Source organism: Schistocerca nitens, chromosome 2, assembly GCF_023898315.1.
Source record: "Schistocerca nitens isolate TAMUIC-IGC-003100 chromosome 2, iqSchNite1.1, whole genome shotgun sequence".
Lineage (NCBI taxonomy): Eukaryota > Metazoa > Arthropoda > Insecta > Orthoptera > Acrididae > Schistocerca > Schistocerca nitens.
This window is the reverse complement of record NC_064615.1, coordinates 247,590,176-247,613,099: the sequence shown is the minus strand read 5'-3', so window position 1 is coordinate 247,613,099 and position 22,924 is coordinate 247,590,176. Positions and strand designations below refer to the sequence as shown.

The 22,924-nt window shown below is 39.3% G+C and overlaps 1 protein-coding gene across 1 annotated transcript in view; it reads left to right on the top strand.

Moving 5' to 3' along the window:
* Positions 1 to 22,924, top strand: part of LOC126235965 (Fanconi anemia group A protein-like) — a 236,043-nt gene that overhangs the window by 118,128 nt on the left and 94,991 nt on the right. The window contains exons 13-14 of the mRNA XM_049944936.1: positions 3,262 to 3,530; positions 5,552 to 5,668. Of these exons, the coding sequence (XP_049800893.1) occupies positions 3,262 to 3,530; positions 5,552 to 5,668 (386 nt within the window). The remainder of the gene's footprint in view (positions 1 to 3,261; positions 3,531 to 5,551; positions 5,669 to 22,924) is intronic.

Below are 22,924 nucleotides of genomic sequence, written 5' to 3'. Positions count from 1 at the left end.
TGATCTGGCCTTGTAACACTAACCAAAACGGCCTTGCTGTGCTGGTACTGCGAACGGCTGAAAGCAAGGGGAAACTACAGCCGTGATTTTTCCCGAGGGCATGCAGCTTTACTGTATGGTTAAATAATGATGGCGTCCTCTTGGGTAAAATATTCCGGTGGTAAAATAGTCCCCCATTTGGATCTCCGGGCGGGAACTACTTGAGAGGATGTCGTTAGCAGGAGAAAGAAAACTGGTGTTCTACTGATCGAAGCATGGAATGTCAGATCCCTTAATCAGGCAGGTCCATTAGAAAATTTAAAAAGGGAAATGGATAGGTTAAAGTTAGATATATTGGGAATTAGTGAAGTTCGGTGATAGGAGCAACAAGACTTCTGGTCAGGTGAATACAGGGTTATAAATACAAAATCAAATAAGGGTAATGCAGGAGTAGGTTTAATGATGAATAAAAAAATAGGAGTGTGGGTAAGCTACTACAAACAGCATAGTGAATGCATTATTGTGGACAAGATAGACACGAAGCCCATGTCTACTACAGTAGTACAAGTTTATATGCCAACTAGCTCTGCAGATGGTGAAGAAAGAGGAGATAAACGAAATTATTCAGGTAGTGAAGCGAGGCGAAAATTTAATAGTCATGGGTGACTGGAATTCAAGACTAGGAAGAGGGAGAGAAGGAAACATAGTAGGTGAATATGGATTGAGGGTAAGAAATGAAAGAAGAAGCCGTCTGGTAGAATTTTGCACAGAGCATAACTTAATCATAGCTAACATTGGTTCAAGAATCATAAAAGAAGGTTGTATACATGGAAGAATCCTGTAGATACTAGAAGGTATTAGATAGATTATATAATGGTAAGACAGAGATTTAGGAACCAGGTTTTAAATTGTAAGACATTTCCAGGGGCAGATGTGAACTCTGGCCTCAATCTATTGGTTATGAACTGTAGATTAAAACTGAAGAAACTGCAAAAAGGTGGGAATGTAAGGAGATGGGACCTGGATAAACTGACTAAACCAGAGCTTGTACAGAGTTTCAGGGAGAGCATAAGGGAACAATTGTCAGGAATGGGGGAAGGAAATACAGTAGAAGAAGAATGGCTAGCTCTGAGGGATGAAGTAGTGAAGGCAGCAGAGGATCAACTAGGTAAAAAAGACGAGGGCTAGTAGAAATCATTGGGTAACAGAAGAAATACTGAATTTAATTGATGAAAGGAGAAAATATAAAAATGCAGTAAATGAAGCAGTCAAAAAGGAATACAAACGTCTCAAAAATGAGATCGACAGGAAGTGCAAAATGGCTAAGCAGGGATGGCGAGAGGACAAATGTAAGGATGTAGAGGCTTATCTCACTAGGGGTAAGATAGATACTGCCTACAGGAAAATTAAAGAGACTTTTGGAGAAAAGAGAACCACTTGTATGAATATCAAGAGCTCAGATGGAAAACCAGTCCTAAGCAAAGAAGGCAAAGCAGACAGGTGGAAGGAGTATACAGAGGGTCTACACAAGGGTGATGTACTTGAGAGCAAAATTATGGAAATGAAAGAGGACATAGATGAAGATGATGTGGGAGATACGATGCTGTGTGAAGAATTTGACAGAGCATTAAAAGACCTAAGTTGAAATGAGGCCCCGGGAGTAGACAACATTCCTTTAGAACTACTGATAGCCTTGGGAGAGCCAGCCATGACAAAACTCGTCCATCTGGTGAGCATGACGTACAAGACAGGCAAAATACCCTCAGACTTCAAGAAGAAATAATAATTCCAATCCCAAAGAAAGTAGGTGGAAAAACTGGTAGAAGCTGACCTCGGGGAAGATCTGTTTGGATTCCGTAGAAATGTTGGAACACGTGAGGCAATACTGACCTTATGACTTATCTTAGAAGATAGATTAAGGAAAGGCAAATCTACATTTTTAGCATTTGTAGACTTAGAGAGAGCTTTTGACAATGTTGACTGGAATACTCTCTTTCAAATTCTAAAGGTGGCAGGGGTAAAATACAGGGAGCAAAAGGCTATTTACAATTTGTACGGAAACCAGATGGCAATTATAAGAGTCGAGGGGCATGAAAGGGAAGCAGTGGTTGGGAAGGGAGTGAGACAGGGTTGTAGCCTATCCCCGATCTTATTCAATCTGTATATTGAGCAAGCAGTAAAGGAAACAAAAGAAAAATTCAGAGTAGGTATTAAAATCCATGGAGAAGAAATAAAAAATTCAAGCTTCACTGATGACATTGTAATTCGAGACAGCAAAGGACTTGGAAGAGCAGTTGAACGAAATGGACAGTGTCTTGAAACGAAGATATAGGATGAACATCAACAAAGGCAAAACGAGAGTAATGGAATGTAGTCGAATTAAGTCAAGCGATGCTGACGGAATTAGATTAGGAAATGAGACACTTAAAGTAGTAAAGGAGTTTTGCTATTTGGGGAGCAAAATAACTGTTGATGGTCAAAGTAGAGAAGATATAAAATGTAGACTGGCAATGGCAAGGAAAGCGTTTTTAAAGAAGAGAAATTTGTTAACATCAAGTTTAGATTTAAGTGTCAGGAAGTCGTTTCTGAAAGTATTTGTATGGAGTGTAGCCATGTATGGAAGTGAAACGTGGACAATAAATAATTTGGACAAGAAGAGAATAGAAGCTTTCTAAATGTGGTGTTACAGAATAATGCTGAAGATTAGATGGGTAGATCACATCACTAATGAGGAGGTATTAAATAGAATTGGGGGGGAGAGGAGTTTGTGGCACAACTTGACAAGAAGAAGGGACCTGTTGATAGGACATGTTCTGAGGCATCAGTGGATCACAAATTTAGCATTGGAGGGCAGCATGGAGGGTAAAAATCGTAGAGGGAGACCAAGAGATGAATACACTAAGCAGATTCAGAAAGATGTCGGTTGCGGTAAGTACTGGGAGATGAAGAAGCTTGCACAGGATAGAGTAGCATGGAGAGCTGCATCAAACCAGTGTCAGGACTGAGTACCACAACAACAACTGTTTGGTCATCTTTAGCTTGCAGGCTGGTCCAGGGCTATGATTTGTCAAATATATCATTTGTCTTACACTCTACTATTGTTACTGACTTGCAGTGAGTTTCATAGGGACAGCATGTCGGCATGTTTTCATACACATTTCATTAAAATATTTCATAAAGTTTTTAAAGATATTATTGTATCAAAAGGATAATTCACTTGTGAAAACTATAAAATTTTCACTCAAGAAAACTGTGCATATGATTGATGTGTTTGACTTTTAGGACTCGTTCTGGACACCATCCTTCGCAGTTTCTTTGAGACAAGTAAATACTTATTAGGTGCAGGACTGGTTATAGCTCGACAATGTTGTGCGTTAAGTTGTAAACATTTCACATCCTATGCAGAGTGGTTTGGCCAAACATTTGGGTCTGAAGCGGCCCAGGTAACACCATCAACCACATCTCAGCAAGCTTTTGAATTTCTTATGGGCTTTCTGGGAGAAATAATTCCTGTAGAACCAGCATACTGCTTGAGGGTCCACATCAATAAGGTATTTACGATCAATTGTATTGCATGCAGTGCATTCTCTCTCTCTCTCTCTCTCTCTGTGTGTGTGTGTGTGTGTGTGTGTGTGTGTAATGCACTAGTTATAACACGTTTTTTATTAACTATTATTATGTTGGCTTGCTTTTCATTATTCATCAGCACAATTATGTAAGGAACTAGAATAATCGTCATAGATTCATACAGTCACAACTAATTAGGTGAATAGTTTGGAGGATACCCTTCCTGGAGAGGAAGCAGTGCTTATAGGACAGGATAGTTCCTTAGGTATGTTGAATACCTTTGATGGACTGTGTAGGAGACTTCTCACAATGCACACACACTAGCAGCAGCTCCTAGTTGTTTGGCAGCAGGCAAGCCATATGTCAACAATGCTTGAAAGGTAGCTAACTCATTCCTTGCTGGGAAGAAGCAGCAGGCTGCATATGAGGATTATGTTCTTATATTAATGTTAACAAATTTATGTATTTGACTCTGTACTAAGTAAAAAAAAAAAAAAACTCCTATTGAAACAAGAGCAGATAAAAGCAAAAATCACAAGTCATTAATCAAAATTCATTTTTATGTAACATGTGGATTATGAATCTATTTGTTGAAAATGTTACACACTTAATACCTGTGATTGGACCAATGTGCACAATATATTCCAACAGATACGCACAATTTATTGTAAAATAAAGAAATTTTGTACAATGGACTAAGAATAGCAAGGAGCTAAATCGAATAAATCTCCTCTTTTTTAATGCAAGGCTTCAATTTATGCACACTTAATGTGTCCCTCCCCCTTATTTTTTATGAGCAAGTAAGATTTCAATTTGTGTATAATTCAATGAAAATAACTCCATGATTGACAAGTGTGTGGTGGGAAGCGAAATTGCCAGCTCATATGCCTCCCCTTGGAGCCTGCATCGCCTGGAAAGGCTCTGCAGTTAGCTGCTTGTACCTGCAGAATAGGCAACGCAGCATGCACTTGGAGCCCAAGAAACAGCTGTGATTGACTCAGCTTGCTGGAATGTCAATCACAAAGTTATTTTAATCAACTTATAACTATCTTAGTCTTAAGATACCACCCCTCCAGCCCCTCGGTCTGTCTGTCTCACACATCTGAATCTCAAAAGTGTGCGTAAACATTTTTAGAAAATAAAAAAGCAGGGTATTTACCTTCATTTTCACAATCAGTACATAGCATTGCACCTTACTCAAAAGTTCCCATGTGTGACACACATTTTTCCTGGTTGAGCTGGCACACCTGTGATGTTATAATAATTTTAATACTAAGTTACTGATTATTATTAATTTTAATATTATCTACTGTGTTGTTTAGGATACAAGACTCTCACTTTGGAGGACTGGGCATCAAATCTCCAGTCAGCTATTGAGATTTGAGTTTCCTGTAGTTTCCTTAAATCACCTAAAGTGAATGTCAGGATGGTACATTTGAAGAAGCCATAGCTCACATCATGCCCTGTTCTGACCAGTCACGGCTTATGCTTCCTGTGTCATCATTACGCCATCTTCATTTTCATATTCTGCATTCTATTCTTTTTATTTATTTCTTTAATGTACAATAGATTTGTCTGTTTGGCTCACTTTTTATTGTGTATTTCATGACATAAATGTTTAAAGAGCAAGCTTTCATAAGATGACTTCTAACTAATTTTTGTGCATCCTGAAGGATTTCTTCACTGTGGATCTGTTGGAATGGAAAGTACATCTACTCTGATCTCTATACTCGTGCTTGTTATTATATCTATATGAACTTGAACTTCATGATTGCTCTTTAGGATTTGGGTTATGCACTTTTCAGCTGTGTCTTTAGATGCTGTGAATCTGGTACTTTTGTGAAATTTGTTTGAATTTGTTTACTGCAGTCTGTTGTAAAGTGTTGGTACCAGTAGTAATAGTAAGTAATTAAATTTAAAAAAATTACTTTTAAACTAATGCATATAGTACTTATGTAAAACATGCAAAATTTCCATATAAATTTATAATTCACTTCTTCTCCAGGTACCTTTATCACCACCAAACTGTAAAATTTTACTTGGGGATTACATACAGTTAGCAAAATCTAGACTCAGTGAACTCAATGAGGTACCTACTATTGGTCTCTTTGGGTTTGAAATGGTAAGTATCTTCTCTTTTCTTTTACAGTGTTTCAAACTCTTGTGTTGTAGCTAAACATTAAATACAGGGTGGCGATTCCTCTGGAATACGTGGAATTCTCAGGGGATTACATTATACCTGAAAAACTCAATGAAATCTCAGGGAATTTCAAGAATTTCCTAAAATGTCAGTGAATTGTGTTTCTAACCTAGCATTGGAATTTAATTTCATTCAGTTTTATAAATCACAAATTTAAAATACTTAATATTTTAAAGTGTGTTAACTATATAAATATTATTCCATCTAAAACGGAAATGGTCAAGCTACTGCTTACGGCCAGTATATCTCATCAAGAAACAAAAGTCGTTATTGTGAGGTGTTCGGAACCCCCCCCCCCCCCCCCCCACTCCGCCAGCCCCCACCGCACAACGTTATCAGGGGCTTCTTATGATTTATGATGCCATATTGCTCCCCATGCCTGGAATTTTCAGGAAATTTTCAAGGTTGAGTAGCACCCTGAAATAAGATTTGGGGTCTAAAGACATTGTAGGGGTAAATATACTTGTTTTAGTGGAGACTTTTGTATAAACCTCAATAGCCAACCATTAGGATCATGATCATTTCTCTTAAAATTATGGGGTGAAAGCTTACAGGTGGAACCTTTGGTTCCAAAAGCCTGCAAATTGTGTTTATCTTTGTGTTCATATTTCTGTTGCTGTAGAATAATAGCAGAAATATTTTTACCCATCCACCTCTGTATGGACATTTGTGACAAATCGAAATGCTGCACGGTTGGAATTAATATCCAGATATCTGCCTTTTGTATACAGTGTTCTACCAGTTGCTCCATTTTAGTATATTTCACAGGTATACTTGAATTGTGATTAGTTCCTGACAATACCTTACACACCCCCTGTGTGACAAACATCATTGAAAGACAGAAATAGTGGAGAATTTGACATTACTAAAGCCACAGCCAGGTGATATTGACTTGAATATTGTAATGGCAAGTCCTTGGTGGAATATAAACAATTTAAGTAACAGCCTACTTAATAGCTGAAGTACTGAGTCCTTGATAGACATGCGCACGCGCGTGCACACACACACGCACACCTATACAACTACGTGGGCCCAGCTGGCACTACACTTGACTGGGGTCAAGGAGATAGGAGGCAAGAGTGTGAAGGAGGGATAAGGAAGGATGACTGACGGATACAGGGTGTATACGACTCGGGAGATCCGGGAAAAACTCGGGAATTTTTTCATCCTGGAGAAAACCGGAATAAATCCATGAATTTTTTAGAATTCCGGGAATTTTTCGTTGTTTTAGTTTTCAGTTAAATTTTTATAATTTTGTCTGATAAGAACCGTTACTCTAACAAAGGATATTACTGTATCCTGCTGTCGCAGAATAATACTGCAGCATTAAAACATGAATGAGAGAAAAAAATGAAAATAAAACTTAAATTGCAAAGGAAATGTGCCATATAAAATAACACAGTGCTCATACAAGTGTCTGCCAACAGCAAAATGTGTCAAAGGCTTTCGGAAGACTATGCAATGCTTCATAACAACTAATTGCCTTCGATGAGCATGACGTCGCAACTGTTTACATTAGACTCATTTAATCAGTTATGAGCGGGCTCATGCACACGCGCAATTGAGTCGCGTATGTGTAGTTCCTTCACCCGCTTCTTGCTACAGAAATGTGGCTGTTGACTTTGTAAGCAGCAGTAGCAGCAACCAGCCACATGGTACCCGGAAAAATTTTACAGGCGCGCCCAAGCTGCCAGATTCACCCGTGTGCAGCAGGCCCGGATCTAGTGGGGAGTGAGGGCAAACCGGGGTATCTGAACCGGGCGGCAATTTCGGGGGGAGGAGGCAAATTCATATTCTTGAGGGGGAAAAAAAACCTTGTTTCACGAAGCACCTAGCATCCAGCACATGTAGGTCTATCGATTATTCATATGATTTTGAAACACACACCTGCTGGTTTTTGAACACATTATAAGTTGCTTTCTGAATGAATTATAAGTTGATTTTTGAATGTGTGCATAGTGTACGTGATGTCTCTGCCAGGGCAATCCTCATCACATCTAGAAATAAACTTTCCTGCAGACAAAACGGGACGGGGCTATAGAGCGGAATAAAGCCGAACGTGAATGCCAAGTGCTGCTTGTTTATGTGGTTGATTTGGTTTGCGAACGTTCAGCTATGTTATAATTACTAGCGAAATCCATATATTCAGACTGCCAGAGTGGAAATAAATGACTAACAGGAATAACAAGTAAGAAAGATTATGCATTATCTTCTCGGTGTATCCGAGAAAGTGAAATTCTGACAGAAATTTTTTGGCCAGATCGCTACATGAGGCAGGGCCAATTGTAGTCCCCGGCTAGCAGCCGCCTAAGTTCCATTCTGGGAGTAGCGCAGAAAACGCATTGTACGAACACATAATAACACCTAACCGGAGAATAATCGCTGGATAACTAAACCAGTGATTGTGGCAGGGTTAGTGAAGTTAACCGGACAATGAGTTTTGACAGTGGTAGGAATAGTTACAGAATTAGTGATGCCAAGACTGTTTGTTAGAACGAGGAAGGAGAAGAAATGGGGACATCACACAAATTATGGAAGAATATGACGATTCCAAATTTAAACAAAAATTTCATTTCACTACTTTTCGTTCTCGTGCATGAGAAACTGGAGCGTAAGAATGAAATGTGAAACTATTTCCTAATGTAAAGCTTTTTGCTTGTATTAGGCCAAATAGGTATTTCGTATTTGTACTTCGTGAATTATATTCTGACATATTATAAAAATGAGCATTATTGCCAAAACAGTCTCGCTTATTTGGTGTGTGTTACAATTGCTGAAATATTAGATAGGCCTATTTTGTTTTCTCTAGCACACAGAGACAAAATAGACGTAATCAGATCGAGAAACCACACCAGTCTTGGGTACTATTTGTATTAACAGCTTTTTCAGTATTAGACAACGACATTTCTATTTTTCATGTAGCATTACGTTTGATGAACTTTGATAATGTAATAATCCTTTCAGAGAAAGGAAGGCACGCCATGTAAAGCTCTAGCGAGATTAGAGAGAAAAATCGCTAGGACCTAAAGATTGAAGAAAAGTATACTGTCTTGCCTGTCTCTTGTCTTTACTGGTTTTAGGTGTCCTATATTTCATTTTATGCCACACAGAAGAGCAAGTTATTAGCTAATATGGAATAAAGACTCCAGTTTTTCTGAAGAGTTCTTGTTCTCCTGGTTACAAATAATCCTATCTAGTATTAATTGCGAGGGTTTTTTCACAAAAATAAAGAGGGCAGGATGTCAAACCGGCCGACTGGGAGCAGGAGAGGTGCTACAGGACATTTTAATTTCCACTGTCCTGAAATAGTTTGATGGCATCCATTACAAAATATACACGTTTGAGTTCCACAGAGCAAAATACAGTGACGTGCGGTATAACAATGTTGTTTGAAGATGCATGGCACCTCACTGCACACTTAAGACCAAATAATGTGTCTTACATTTCCTCGAAGAAATATCTTTTATGTATCAGACTCTTCAGAAAGATGTGCGCTACAAAATGAACTTATTTTTTTTACGTTCTGATGCGCAGAGCAGTCTGAGTTATGGTTGGGGGGAGGAGGGGGGGGGGTAATCTCCACGTGACCCATTTTTACATTTAGTGACTTTTCTGTTTCTTCTTCGTTTACTGCTCTCACATCAAATGAAAAGCTATCAAGTGAATTAAAATACATACACATAATTACGGAAGGGTAAACTATGTTACTAGTTTCAGATTTTATTTTATTTATACCTTTCTGACAGTCAAGCATTAATCGCCTTGCAGAACAATGAAGTTATTTTTGTCGGTTTGATAAATAAATTTGGCTTTTATTAAGCTTTCCTGTTGAGGCAGTCAGTTTATTCCACCATATTGGGTTGTTTCAACTGTTCGCTGCATTTCAAGTACACGTTTTCATCTTCTAGCATGTATGGCATTATGCCATAATAAAGAACCAAAAATGAGATAATACAGTACTGGTACTCCAAGAAAATTTACGTCCCGAAAACCGCACTGAAAAGCTTCATATCTGGTCGAGGCCTACGTCATTGAGAGTTTGGACATACGAATGTGCACTGTAAGGCGAACTATGCATTTTAGTCTGGTTCACAAAATTCTGACGCTCTTGGAGTATCCTCTAATGTCTTGTTTCTTTTATGACATAGTGTAAGATCTTTTAATGTTTTACACGTTTGAACATACGGGCTTCCTACATCACCATAGCTGTGCAAGTGCAGTGACGCCTCTTATCTGGCGCTCTCTGACAACTGCTGAAATGAATCTATTTCTAACAGGTAACGGGAAAATATTGTGAATTATTGTTCGGAAAGCATTATTTTCAAATTAAATTTCCTTTTATGCAAGGTGAACTTAAATCACAGAATGTTTGGTCTCTTTTAAAAATCAACTCTTTGATGACGAGCCATTTAGAAGAATTTCGAGCCCAGAAGATCAGAGATTTCTGTTGGTATTAAAAATTTTGCTAGCGTATTTGTGTGATGTATGTTAAAGTGTAACATGCGCTAAGCAGATCAACATTATAAGTGAAAGCTTAGCTTCTCTTGTGTCTTATTAATCTTTGAGACAAATATATGCGAAAGCTTTTCTTTTCTTGTAGCAACACTATGTATGTTAATTTAAACCATTAACTTATCCTGTTGGTGGAATTCGAATATATACTTTCGTAATACAAAAATATGTAGCTTACATGTTGCTGCACATCAAAGATCTTTCCAAAACGTGTTTTTTCCCCTGAGCATCTTTTTCTAAAGTTCCGGGAAATTTTACGCTGCTGTATAAAACCATATCCCATCAAAGGATAAGTTTTACGGTTCTGAGGGAAAGTATACAGTCACTTAACATGGCAAAAGCGTATTTTCACCCGGGAGAAAACGTATTTTTAACCAGGAGATCCGGGAAAAATCCGGGAATTTTTTTCTCCTTGTCCGCGTATACACCCTGGGATAGGACTCCACGACAACTCCCAGCTACGTATTCAGAGAAGCTAATGTTGTGGGAAAGGGTCCATATGGCATGGATTGTGAAGTAGTCATTGGAATCAAGCATGTCCGGCCGGCCGGTGTGGCCGTGCGGTTGTAGGCGCTACAGTCTGGGACCGCTACAGTCGCAGGTTCGAATCCTGCCTCGGGCATGGATGTGTGAGATGTCCTTAGGTTAGTTAGGTTTAAGTAGTTCTAAGTTCTAGGGGACTGATGACCACAGATGTTAAGTCCCATAGTGCTCAGAGCCATTTGAACCATCAAGCATGTCCAGCTCAGCAGTGTGTTCTGCCACTAGATGATAAACTCTGCTCATGGTCACAGTTTGGCAGTGGCTATATGTTTGTGTAGACAGCTTGTTACTGACATTCCCACATCACATGCTGTGCAAAAGTTATAATAGAGTTAGTATATGATGTGACTGGTTTTACAAGTGGCTCTGCCTTTGATAGAACAGCATAAGCTTGTGAGGGGCCTAGAGTAGGATGTGTTAGGTAGATGTATTGGACAAGTCTTGTAGCTGGGTCTTTCACAGGGATGTGACCCATGTAGCAAGGGGCTAATAGTAAGTATGATCTAATGATGGAGTAAGATATTGTGTAGATTATATGGGCAGTGGAACAGCACCTTGGTGTTGTTGGGAAGGAATATGCATTGGATGTTTATTATTTTCGGGTACAATCATAAGTAGTCAAAGCTTGGCTTGGATATGGTGCAGTCATTCCAGTTGAGGATGATATTGAGTGATGAGCGGTGCTCCTTTGCAGCTGGCACTTGGGAGTGTGTGAAAACTAGGTTTTGGGAGGGGGTCTATCAAAATGCAGGCACTGTTACCATTCAATGAACTTGTTGCATACAAAGTTTTGGATGAAGCCGATAAAGAGGGGAATTTGCCCCAGCATTAGGTTATACATTCTGTATAGTGAATTAGAGCACTTCTGAGGCTGGAGAACTACAACAAAAATGCTGATTACTAACGAGAATATTTCAACAACTACTGATCACGACATTACACACACTCATCAAAGTCACCAACACGAAACATTTGCAGCTTAGAGACTGACATGCAAGTGTCCCTAATGGTGCCACCTAAGAAGTGTTGCACTAAGGTATGAGCTACCTGTGTAATGGAACAGACCAAGCTTTAAAAGTAAATGGGAGACAGTGGTCCAACAGATATCAACAATCAATGTAAAATTCAAATACTCAGTCTGAGAGAATTATCCTTCCAGAAATCAAGATCACCTCCATTGCTCAAAGCGGTCTGCCAGGTACCTCGTATGGATTACATTAATGAAGTCAACTCCAGAACAAGTCAACACAGAGGCATTGGACTTCTGGCTTACTCTGGGTAGAAACTGAGAGTTTCATGCTGGCCATACAAGACTAAGTGACTGTGACAAGAAACTATCTGATATATTTTGCAATACCTAATATGAATGCCGTGGTAAGTAGTGATACAACATTTTGCAGCCAGCTACAAAAGTATGACGAACATATCAGCCCTGACTCAGTTGCAAAAATAGCGTACCAGCAACTTGCACTGAAACATCACTTGTTTTCTCGTGGCAAACTTTCATTTTTTTTAGATATCTTTATATATATGTCTTCAGTGTGGAAACCACCATGAAGTGAATGGCAATGGGTACTTTCCATTGTACTTCATATTATGATGTATTCCTGTTCCAACTGTGTTTGGGGAGTGGGAAGAATGACTGCTTAAATGCCATTGTGTACACTGTAGTTAATCTAATCTTATCCACGCAGTCCATATGAAAATGACACACATGGGGTGATTCCTAGATTTATCACTTAATAATGGTTCTCTAAACTTTGTAAGTAGTTTTTAGAAGGATACCGTATTTACTCGAATCTAAGCCGCACTTTTTTTCCATTTTTTGTAATCCGAAAAACCGCCTGCGGCTTAGAATCGAGTGCAAAGGAAGCGGAAGTTCTGAAAAATGTTGGCAAGTGCTGCCACAACTAACTTCTGCCGTCGAATATATGTAGCGTGACAGAGGCATGCTTTGTAGGCACAAAGATAAATACTGGCGCCAAAACCTCTGCATCAGAAAATAAATTAAAAAAAAAAAGTGGAAGACGAGATTTTTTTTCCTCCGCCCCGAGTTTCGACCACTGCATTTTCATACATTATCCAACGAAGTAAATACAAATTCCGTATTGTTCATCTTCGAATGTAGCAGAATTTCAATGTACTGCGAAAATCCGACTGGCAAGACTGTTTTGGATGTTTGTCAATATGGCTAACTCACGTTCTGAATTTTTTCCTACCTGTGAGAAGAGATGGTTGATGGTAGGAACCTGATGAAATGTGAATCACATGCAGTATTCTCTTCACCATAAGAATAATACGAATATAAACATTTTGCCATGTATTCTTTCGTGTTTGCTGCTATCTCATTTAAATCCTGTCTGCCCAATAAACTACGAAACTAGAGTGAGACAACAGCAAACGCGGAAGAATATACGTATCGTGTCATTTTTATATTCGTATTATTCTTATGCCTAGTAGTGATACAGTCAGAAATGAAGCACGGCAACTGACTAGATTTATAAATCTAAGATGACTAATTTCTGTGCAGAATTTGATGTGCTAAAGAAGCGGCCGCAAAGATTTTCAAACGGAGAAAAATTTTCGCCTAACTCTCGTTCAGAACATGTTCTATCACACGAAGTCTATTATTTGGTTCTTGCTGATCATTATCAAAGAAAGCAGCAGTGTAAGTAACAACAAATAGCAGTCTTTTGCCATTGTTTCGCTAATGAGACAATTCCTCTCTTTCTTTTTATTGTAAGCGGTGGTAGCGCGTACAAAAGCAAGCCATGCCGCTAGCGGCGACAGGCCGTAAACACGCACTATCAGAATGCGACGAACAATGCATGACACAGTACAGTAACGCATTTTCAGCTTAGAGTGACGTATACACCTATAACAAAGAAAACGGCACTTATCAGATCGAAGCAAAATAAGCAATCGATTCAAACCAGACGAAGCACGTGAAAAAGGAAGGGTACTCGTATAAATACGGACGGAGCGCGTGACGCATAGCAATGGCTACCTGATAAAGCTTAACTGCTAAGCTTACGACTCCAACCAAACTACTGTAGCTGTATCGTCATTCATTCGACCTAAATTGTGTCTCATATGACAATGGACCAACTTTGTTTCGATTTGGAGGTGCGGCCTAAAACTTTTCTCTCCCCTTGAATTTCGAGTCTCAAATTTCAGGTGCGGCTTAGATTCGGGAAATTTTTTTTCCCTTTATTTCCAGTCTCATTTTTCAGGTGCGGCTTAGATTCGAGTGCGGCTTAGATTCGAGTAAATACGGTAGTTGATTTTTATTTCAAAACGTTTTTATCAGCATCTGCATGAAACTCTCGCATGAGTCAAACGAGCCTGTGACCATTTACATTGCATGCTTTTGTATGCATTCATTATTCCCTGCTAGTCAGGTCCCACACACTTGAGCAATATTCTGGGATGGGTCAAACAAGTGTTTTGTTATCAATCTATTTTATAGGCTGATTGCATTTTCCCTATATACTACCAGCAAACCAAATTCTGCCACCAGCTTTACCTACAACTGAGCCTGAGTGTTTACTTCCAAGTATTTGTATGAGGTGATTGATTTTAGTGGTGATTCGTTGATCTTGTAGTATTATTACTTGACATTTTGTGAAGTGCATAATTTTATATTTCTGCTGATTTAAAGTAAGTTGCTAATCTTTGCACCACTTTGAAATCTTACCAAGAGCTGACTGAATATTGGTGTGGCTTTCTGTAGACAGTACTTCGTTTTAGGTAACTGCATCATCTACAGAAAGTTTGCGATTACTCTTGATGTTGTCTGCCAGATCACTAATACACAATGTGAACAGCAAGAGTTACTTCTACATCTGTCAATGACTTTCTGTCCAGAATAACAAGCTGTGTTCTTACCAAGAAATCCTCAGTCCATTCACAAATTTCATTTGATACACCATATGATTGTTTTTGAAAGTCAAGAAATACTGCATCGGACTGACTGGCTTGATCCTTGGTTTAAAAAGTACAAGTTGGATTTTGCGTGACCAAAGTTTTCAGGATCTACATTGGCTGGCATGGGGGAAGGTCGTTCTGCCTCAAAGTGTGTTATAATATGACAATGCCAAATGTATTTGGGACCAAACAATATTAAAAGACCTGGCAGTGCCAAATGTATTTGGGACCAAACAATATTGACATCACTGGACTGTCAACCAAGGAGAAAATAAATAAATAATTGAACTGATGAAAATGTGGTGATGTGATTAATCAAAGACTAAGACTAAAAACACAGATGTGGAATATCTTCATTTCTGAACTGACGTGATCTTTTTGTCTTGGTTTTCCCACCAGTGCAGCTTATGTTTCCACATAATGTGTATCTGCATTGTGTGTCTCACTTACTTAATGTATGTACCGTTGTTATGTTTGTATTGTGGTTAATTTATTAAAGTTTATTTTGCTTACACTGCTCTTATTTAATTGTGGATTGCTGTACTCACAATTGGTGACCCTGACACTTAAATGGTCATGAATAACCAGTTGCCTTTTGCTTTCAAGTGTGCTGCGGTTGAAATAACATCTCAATTTTAGACTTGTATTACTCATTAATCTGTTGTTACATGATAATTCAATCGAGCACCCATAAAATAGACATGGTGTTGTGACTGTAGTTCCAGAGGCTGCCGCCACAGAGGAGCAGCTTCCACTTGCAGAACAAGTTGATTAATTACAGCATGATGCCAGCACTCTCCAATGACAACCCAGGCAATTTCCAACACATCCCAGCATTCCTCAGCCTTTTGCACAATGTGCTAAATGTCAACACACTCTGTAATGTTCAATGCTTGCATCTCACTACTATAGCAAATAAAGGGTCTTCCATCCTCATGATATATTGACTAATAACAATCATTCCCAAGAAGGCAGCTCCATTACTACTATTGGATGTTTTACTCACCTTGCCATTTCAGTCCAACAATCCAGAACTTGCAAAATTGGTACACCATATTGCTTATATGTTATGTCCTGGCCACTCGCCAAAAACAAACTCCTGAATTCCTTCCTTCAGATGATAATGGGACCTTTGTGTTTGGGTTTGAAGAATTCTTTTTCTTGTTGTGGATGTTGCCGAACTTGTTTCTGAAGTAGGCCTACTACAGCATTTCAACAGTGATATGTCCATACGAGAGACTCAGCTCTGAATGAAAATGAGAGTGTTTATAGACATACAAGATGTTCAAACAATGCTCACAAACTAAAAGTGATGGCTGTCCAGGAAGTTACACCATCTGTTGTTAACAGCAATGAAGCATCTTTAGCAGATGCCATCAAGACAGCTCAGACTAAACTCATGAAGTTAAAATATGATGTCACTCTGGTGTCTACTTGGTCCAACGAAAAAGCAGCTGCATGTGCCTTTCACCAGCACGTTTCAAAACACGTGCCATAGCATTCCTAACTCAATGGGACTGCCCATCATTTTTCTGCAAGCCAAGTCAACACTGGACAATATATAGACATGAACAACTAGAAAAGGAGCATTTGATGTTTCAGGGTACCATGGGCGTTTCCCCTCCTTTCAGCACAGCAGACATCTCCAGACTATTGCCTGCATTGCATCACGCACTGGCCACCTGCACCACCCTGTCACCAGATAACCTACACAACTGCACAACTGATTCTGTGCTGACTGACCCACCTATCAATGATGCCACATGATCATAGGATGAGTCTCCACAGGACTCTTTTTCTCTAGTTTCACCTGTTTTATGGCTATTCACATGAAGACTGCACAGGTATATAATTTTAATATTCATTCAATCCAGGGGCTCAGCTCTATGGGAGGGAGCAGGTGGGGGGCTTTGTGTGACATGAAACTTCCTGACAGATTAAAACTGTGTGCCGGACCGAGACTCGAACTCGGGACCTTGCCTTTCGCGGGCAAGTGCTCTACCAACTGAGCTACCCAAGCACGACTCACACCTCGTCCTCACAGCTTTACTTCTGCCAGTACCTCGTCTCCTACCTTCCAAACTTTACAGAAGCTCTCCTGTGAACCTTGCAGAACTAGCACTCCTGAAAGAAAGGAAAATTGCGGAGACATGGCTTAGCCACAGCCTGGGGGACATGTTTAGTCAGAGACTAAGATTGAAAATGCAAATGTGGAATATCTTTGTTTCTCTGCTGACATTATCTTTGTGTGTTTGTTTTTGTGCCATTGTGACTTATTTTTCCACATAGTGTGTATCCTTACCATGCATCTCACTTTCTTAATGTCTGTGCAGTTGTCACATGTATGTTGCGGGTAATTTAATAAAGTGTACAGTGCTTAGTGTGGTTTGCCTTATCCACAAAAGCATTATCAAAACAGTGGCATGTTGCACCTGTTCATAATGCCAGTCGTCATTTCAAGCATAAAAAACATACTTCTTACATTGTATGAAGATATAAGGGGACTTAACATGTTAGGAGAAAGGTGGAAGTTGATGCTTACAACAATAACAACACTGAGAAATTCATGGGTCTTGGAGACTAAAAGCAAAAATACTGTGTCTTCATATTTAGTAACTTGTATGTTGCTGTCCATTGTAAACTGTACCATTGTATGTGAGATTATAATAAATGTTGTTATAATAACAACGACAATGATTAATTTCTCTTTGTAGTTGTAAATGTGCATCTCACATTCATTAATAAAATCAACATTGCCAAATCCATTCTTAACCGTGCCAGCCCTGCTCCAGACATACTAACAAGGAAATGGAAGAGGAGGAGGATTGCTTAGATGTTGGACACAAAACATTGGTGTTATCCAGTATATTCGTGAATTACACATAAATTGCAACAAGAACAACAAGAATGATCTACAACAACTGAAACAAGACTGAGACTCTGTGGCTTCTGCGAATTTAACTATCACATTCGTAATTTAGTATTGTTATAAAAGTATTTTCATGAAAATACAATTAAAACTTTATGACATTATGTTGAAAATTGCAGAATGCAATAAACAATTTCTTTAGTTGCTTATCAAGTTCATAATGCGAATGAAACATACAAAACTACGTAACGTTAAGTTAATTGATAATGATTTTTTATTAGTATACAAATTATTACAAAATTATACCGAGTAGAAAAATGCTAACATATTTCAAGTATTCTTGTATTAAATGCTTATCATAGAACTAATAACTTTTATGCAGCAAATTTGTGATGTGTTGATTCTAGGAATACTAGTGTTTTGACTGTTACCAAATTGTTTGTGAAATCAAGTAATTTCAATATTAAACTGGCAGTGTGGTACAAAATTATCTAAATATAACATATGAGGTGAGTTAAAGCCATTACAGGAGTATTTCAGTGTGTCCTACGTTTATGTGTGCACCAGCACATTTTCTTCCTGCTCAGGAAATACTAGGTGATGTGTACAGGGAGAATCCTACTATAGATATATCAGAAATTGAAATAATCCACACCATAAAATAAAAATGATATACAAGGGTAAGTCAATTATTATCTGCAAAGTAGTTATAAAATTTTATTTTAATCAAATAGGAAACTTACAAGAACATCATTTTTTGACATAGTCTCCCTGCATTTCAACGCACGTGGTCCATTGTTGTACAAGCTTCCTGATGTCCTCATAAAAGATGGTTCTCAGTTGAGCTGCGAGCCAGGAATGAACCGCTTCTCACACTGCTTCGTCCGAGGCAAATCAATGGCCCCTTAATGCCTGTTCGAGTGGACCAAACAAATGATAGTCAGAAGGGGCAAGATCGGGATTATATGGAGGATGATCCAGTACTTCAAATTTGAGTTTCTGGAGTGTTTCAGCAGTGTTGGCAGCAGTTATGCGGACGGGTATTGTTGTGCAACAACATGCCTTTTGACATTAATCCTCAGCGTTTGTTTCAAATTGCAGCCTTTAGCGTGGCAGTAAACATCTCACTGTAACGTACACTGTTTATTGTTGTGCCCATTTTCCCATAATATTCCAGTACTGGACCTTGTTCGTCCCAAGAAACCGTAAGCATCAGTTTTCCTGCAGACAGTTGGGTCTTGAACTTTTTCTTGCATGGTGAATTTGTATGTTTCCATTCCATACTCTGACATTTACTCTCCAGCTCGTAATGATGGATCCATGTTTCATCACCAGTAATGATCCTGTCTAAGAAGTTGTCCCCTTCATTACCATAGTGATCCAATTTTTTTTTTTACAGAAGTCCAAGCATGTTTGTTTATGCAACTGTGTAAGTTGTTTTGGGGCCCATGTTGCACAAACTTAATGAAACCCAAGTCTGTTGTGAATGATTTCGTAGGCAGAACCATGACTAATTTGCAGATGATGCGCCACTTCGTCAATATTTAATTGTATATCTAAGAGAATCATTTCATGTGAACACTCAATGGTTTCTTCATTTGTGGCGGTAAATGGTTGTCTGACTCCTTCATCGTGTATAACACTTGTGCGACCATTTCAGGATTTTTCAATCCATTCGTAGGCACTCTGTTGTGCCAAAGCACTGTTCCCGTACTGTACCAAAAGTCTTCGATGAATTTTGGCCTCTGATACGCCTTCCAACCACAAAAAATGGATCACTGAACGCTGCTCTTCTTCGGTGCAAATATACAGTGGAGCAGCCAAGATTAACAGCACGCCAGCGATAATGAAACTAACCTAGCAGCTTGAAAATTGCAAAGATATAACAACAAATAAACAACACACACGTCATGAACATCAAACGACAGTACTACCAAAGTAAACAAAAATAAAACTAAATTGCGGATAATAATTGACATGCCCTCATATGTAGACTACTTCTTCTGCCTTTAACAGATTACACTAATTACACCTATCAACCTGTTCTGGCATCATAATTTTAACATCAGCTATAAATTTAATATTGAAGTTGATGTTCTTTGACAGAAAATGAAGGATGGAGTGATATATATATATTAAGAAAGAGCACTACTCACCAAATAAAAGTAAAGTGGAGAATTGCTTAAAAAAGATGGAAAATTGCTTAAGTTTCAAATTAAATTTCTTCTTCAGTCCTAAAACACACAGCCGCTATTGACTCCCATTACTGCCACCTCTCCAGGATGTTTTTAGCATTAGTCAGTGATAGGGATGTGGGAAGGGGTTTGGGTGAGGACTGAGTCACACGTGGTTAGGAACATACACACAAGTTTCGCATGATCCCGGTTCCCAGAACTCCTTCAGATAGACGTTGACTGTGGATATTGTATCACAGACACAGTCCCTTTGACTGTTCAGAGATGTCACTAACCCTGCTCAAAGATGTAAACAATCATGCATGAGCAGTGCCTATTAGACGGAGGGGGTCTGACAGCCGATCAGTTCCATTCATTCCACGAGGAAGGAGATACACGGCTTGTGTTGTCTGTAGTTCAACCATGCTTAGATGGTCAATACTGCAGTTCGATACCATCCTCATTGTTACTTTGTGCCAGGATGGGCTCTCAACAAGAGAAGTGTCCAGGCGTCTCGAAGTGAAGCAAAGCGATGCTGTTCAGACATGGAGGAGATACAGAAAGACATGATCTGTCAATGACATGCCTCACTCAGGCCACCCAAGGGTTACTAGTGCAGTGGATGACCGCAACCTATGGATTATGGCTCGGAGAAACCTTGACAGCAATGCCACCATGTTGAATAATACTTTTCATGCAGCCACAGGACATCGTGTTACGATTCAAACTGTGCACAATAGGCTGCATCACGCACAACTTCACTCCCGACTTCCATGGCGAGGCCCATCTTTGCAAACAAGACACCATGCAGTGCAGTACAGGTGGGCCCAACAACATGCCGAATTGACTGCTTAGATTTGGCACCATGTTCTCTTCACCGATGAGTGTCACATACGTCTTCAACCAATCGTCGGAGATGTGTCTAGAGGCAACCTGGTCATGCTGAACACCTTAAGTACACTGTTCAATGAGTGCAGCAAGGTGGAGGTTACCTGATGTTTTGGAGTGGCATTATGTTGGGCCGATGTACACCGCTGGTGGTCATGGAAGGTGCCGTAACAGCTGTATGATACGTGATTGCCATCCTCCAACCAATAGTGCAACCATATCAGCAGCATATTGTCGAGGCATTTGTCTTCATGGACGACAATTTGCGCCCTCATTGTACACATCTTGTAAATGACTTCCGTCAGGATAACGACATCTCTAGACTACAGTGGCCAGCATGTTCACCAGACATGAACCCTATCAAACGTGCCTGGAATAGAAAAAGGCTGTTTATAGATGATATGATCCACCAACCAATCTGAGGGATCTACGCCAAATCTCCATTGAGGAGCGGGACAATCTGGACCAACAGTACCTTGATGAACGACATATACAGGCATGCATTATTGCGAGAGGAAGTGTAACTGGGTATTAGAGGTACCGGTGTGTACAGCTATCTGGACCACCAGCTCTAAAGGACTCACTGTTTGGTGGTACTACATGCAATGTGTAGTTTTCATGAACAATAAAAAGGGCAGAAATGATGTTTAAGTTGATCTCTATTCCAATTTTCTGTGCAGGTTTCAGAACTCTTGGAACTGAGGTGATGCAAAACTTTTTTTGATGTGTGTATTTAGGCAGGACGAGTACTGAGATGAAAAGGAAGATTACAGGAAGAGAAAAGTTTACAAAGGGTGAGCTATGGTAGTGTAGAAATATAACCCCAGTTGGGGGGGGGGGGGGGGAGGTAGGGTGGAAGGAGTGTGGAGAGAATATTCCTCATTTCACAAAATGATGAGATAGTTGAAGCCCTGGCAAAGAACATGCCTTTGTTGTTTCAGCTCTGGTTGGTGCGAAGGGTACCTCTCTTTTTTGTTTGCATCGAGGGGTAGAGCACAGGAGATCATTTTCTGAACTAGCTTGGAAGGTAGCTTCGGCCTGCAAAGGCTCCAGCAACACCAACACACTGAAAGAACTACTTGTCACAGCATTTTTTGGATCCTGGGTGATCAGGTAATATGGGAGCATCTTCTGATATGGAACAAGTGACAGGTGTTGAAATCAAGGCTTTGATGGTGGTTGATAGGTTCAGTGTGAACAGAAGCTTTTATGGAGCTATTAGTAAGGTGAAAGTCAACACTAGGAATGTGGCTTATAGAACTGAAAGTGACCAATTAAAATGAATAGTTGGAAAGCTTTTACAGTTTTAGCACACCCATCTACAAGGCCTGCTGCTGTGAATCTGTTGTATAAGTTGAGCATGACTGCCAGTCCCTTCTCGAATCTCTGGGCCCTTCCCAAAACCTCTCTCTAGATCTGTCTCCCTCCCTAACCCTGGGTACCCATTTGCTATGTTCTTTTCCTGTAGAAAAAAGGAAAAACAAAATTTTTGGGAGGCAGCAGCATATTTCTGTGCAATTGGCAACAATTAAGGTGAAGCTTAAGTTTTCAGTAACAAAAATTCACTGAGAAAGTATGGGGAGTAATGGCTGAAGAGAGGGTGTAGAAAGATGGCAGCCGTAGTGCAGAATTCTGCTTCAAAGCATAATTCAATATTCTCTGTACTATATCTGTCGCTTTTCCTGGACAGAGTAAATAAAATTTTGGGAACAAGAGTCAATGAAATTATATCCGTGCTTAATATACTACTTAAAGAATTTTAAAGATCTGGAAAATATTGAATTAGGAAGTGAGTGTTTCTGTGATTCTGGATGGCACCAAGGCAAACCAAAATGATTATAGACATTTGCTTAGGCACAAAGACAACAATGTACAAGGCATGTTTTTTAAGTAAGTATTGTTTTAAAATAAAAATAAAACACTTATACTTTTCTTAGTAATTTCATTGTTATATGAAACATTTAACTTTAATCTACTTTTCTACTTAATTCCCACAAATAATGGATGTGTCTACATTTGTTTGTGAGTATTGGAAATGACCTCTGAGAATCCCACAAACTGTCACTGGCACATTGTGATTTATTTTCTAAGTGCCAAAAGTTTGAAAGTGGCTTAAATTCATTGTCAGATCAATGAAGTGTATGGAGAAACGAGTATGAGTGATGGGAAGTTACAGAAATGGGTGAGACCTTTTAAAAATAGCCGTACAAATGTGCATGATGAGGAGCGAAATGGGCAACCTCTAGTCATTATTGGCAATTTGGT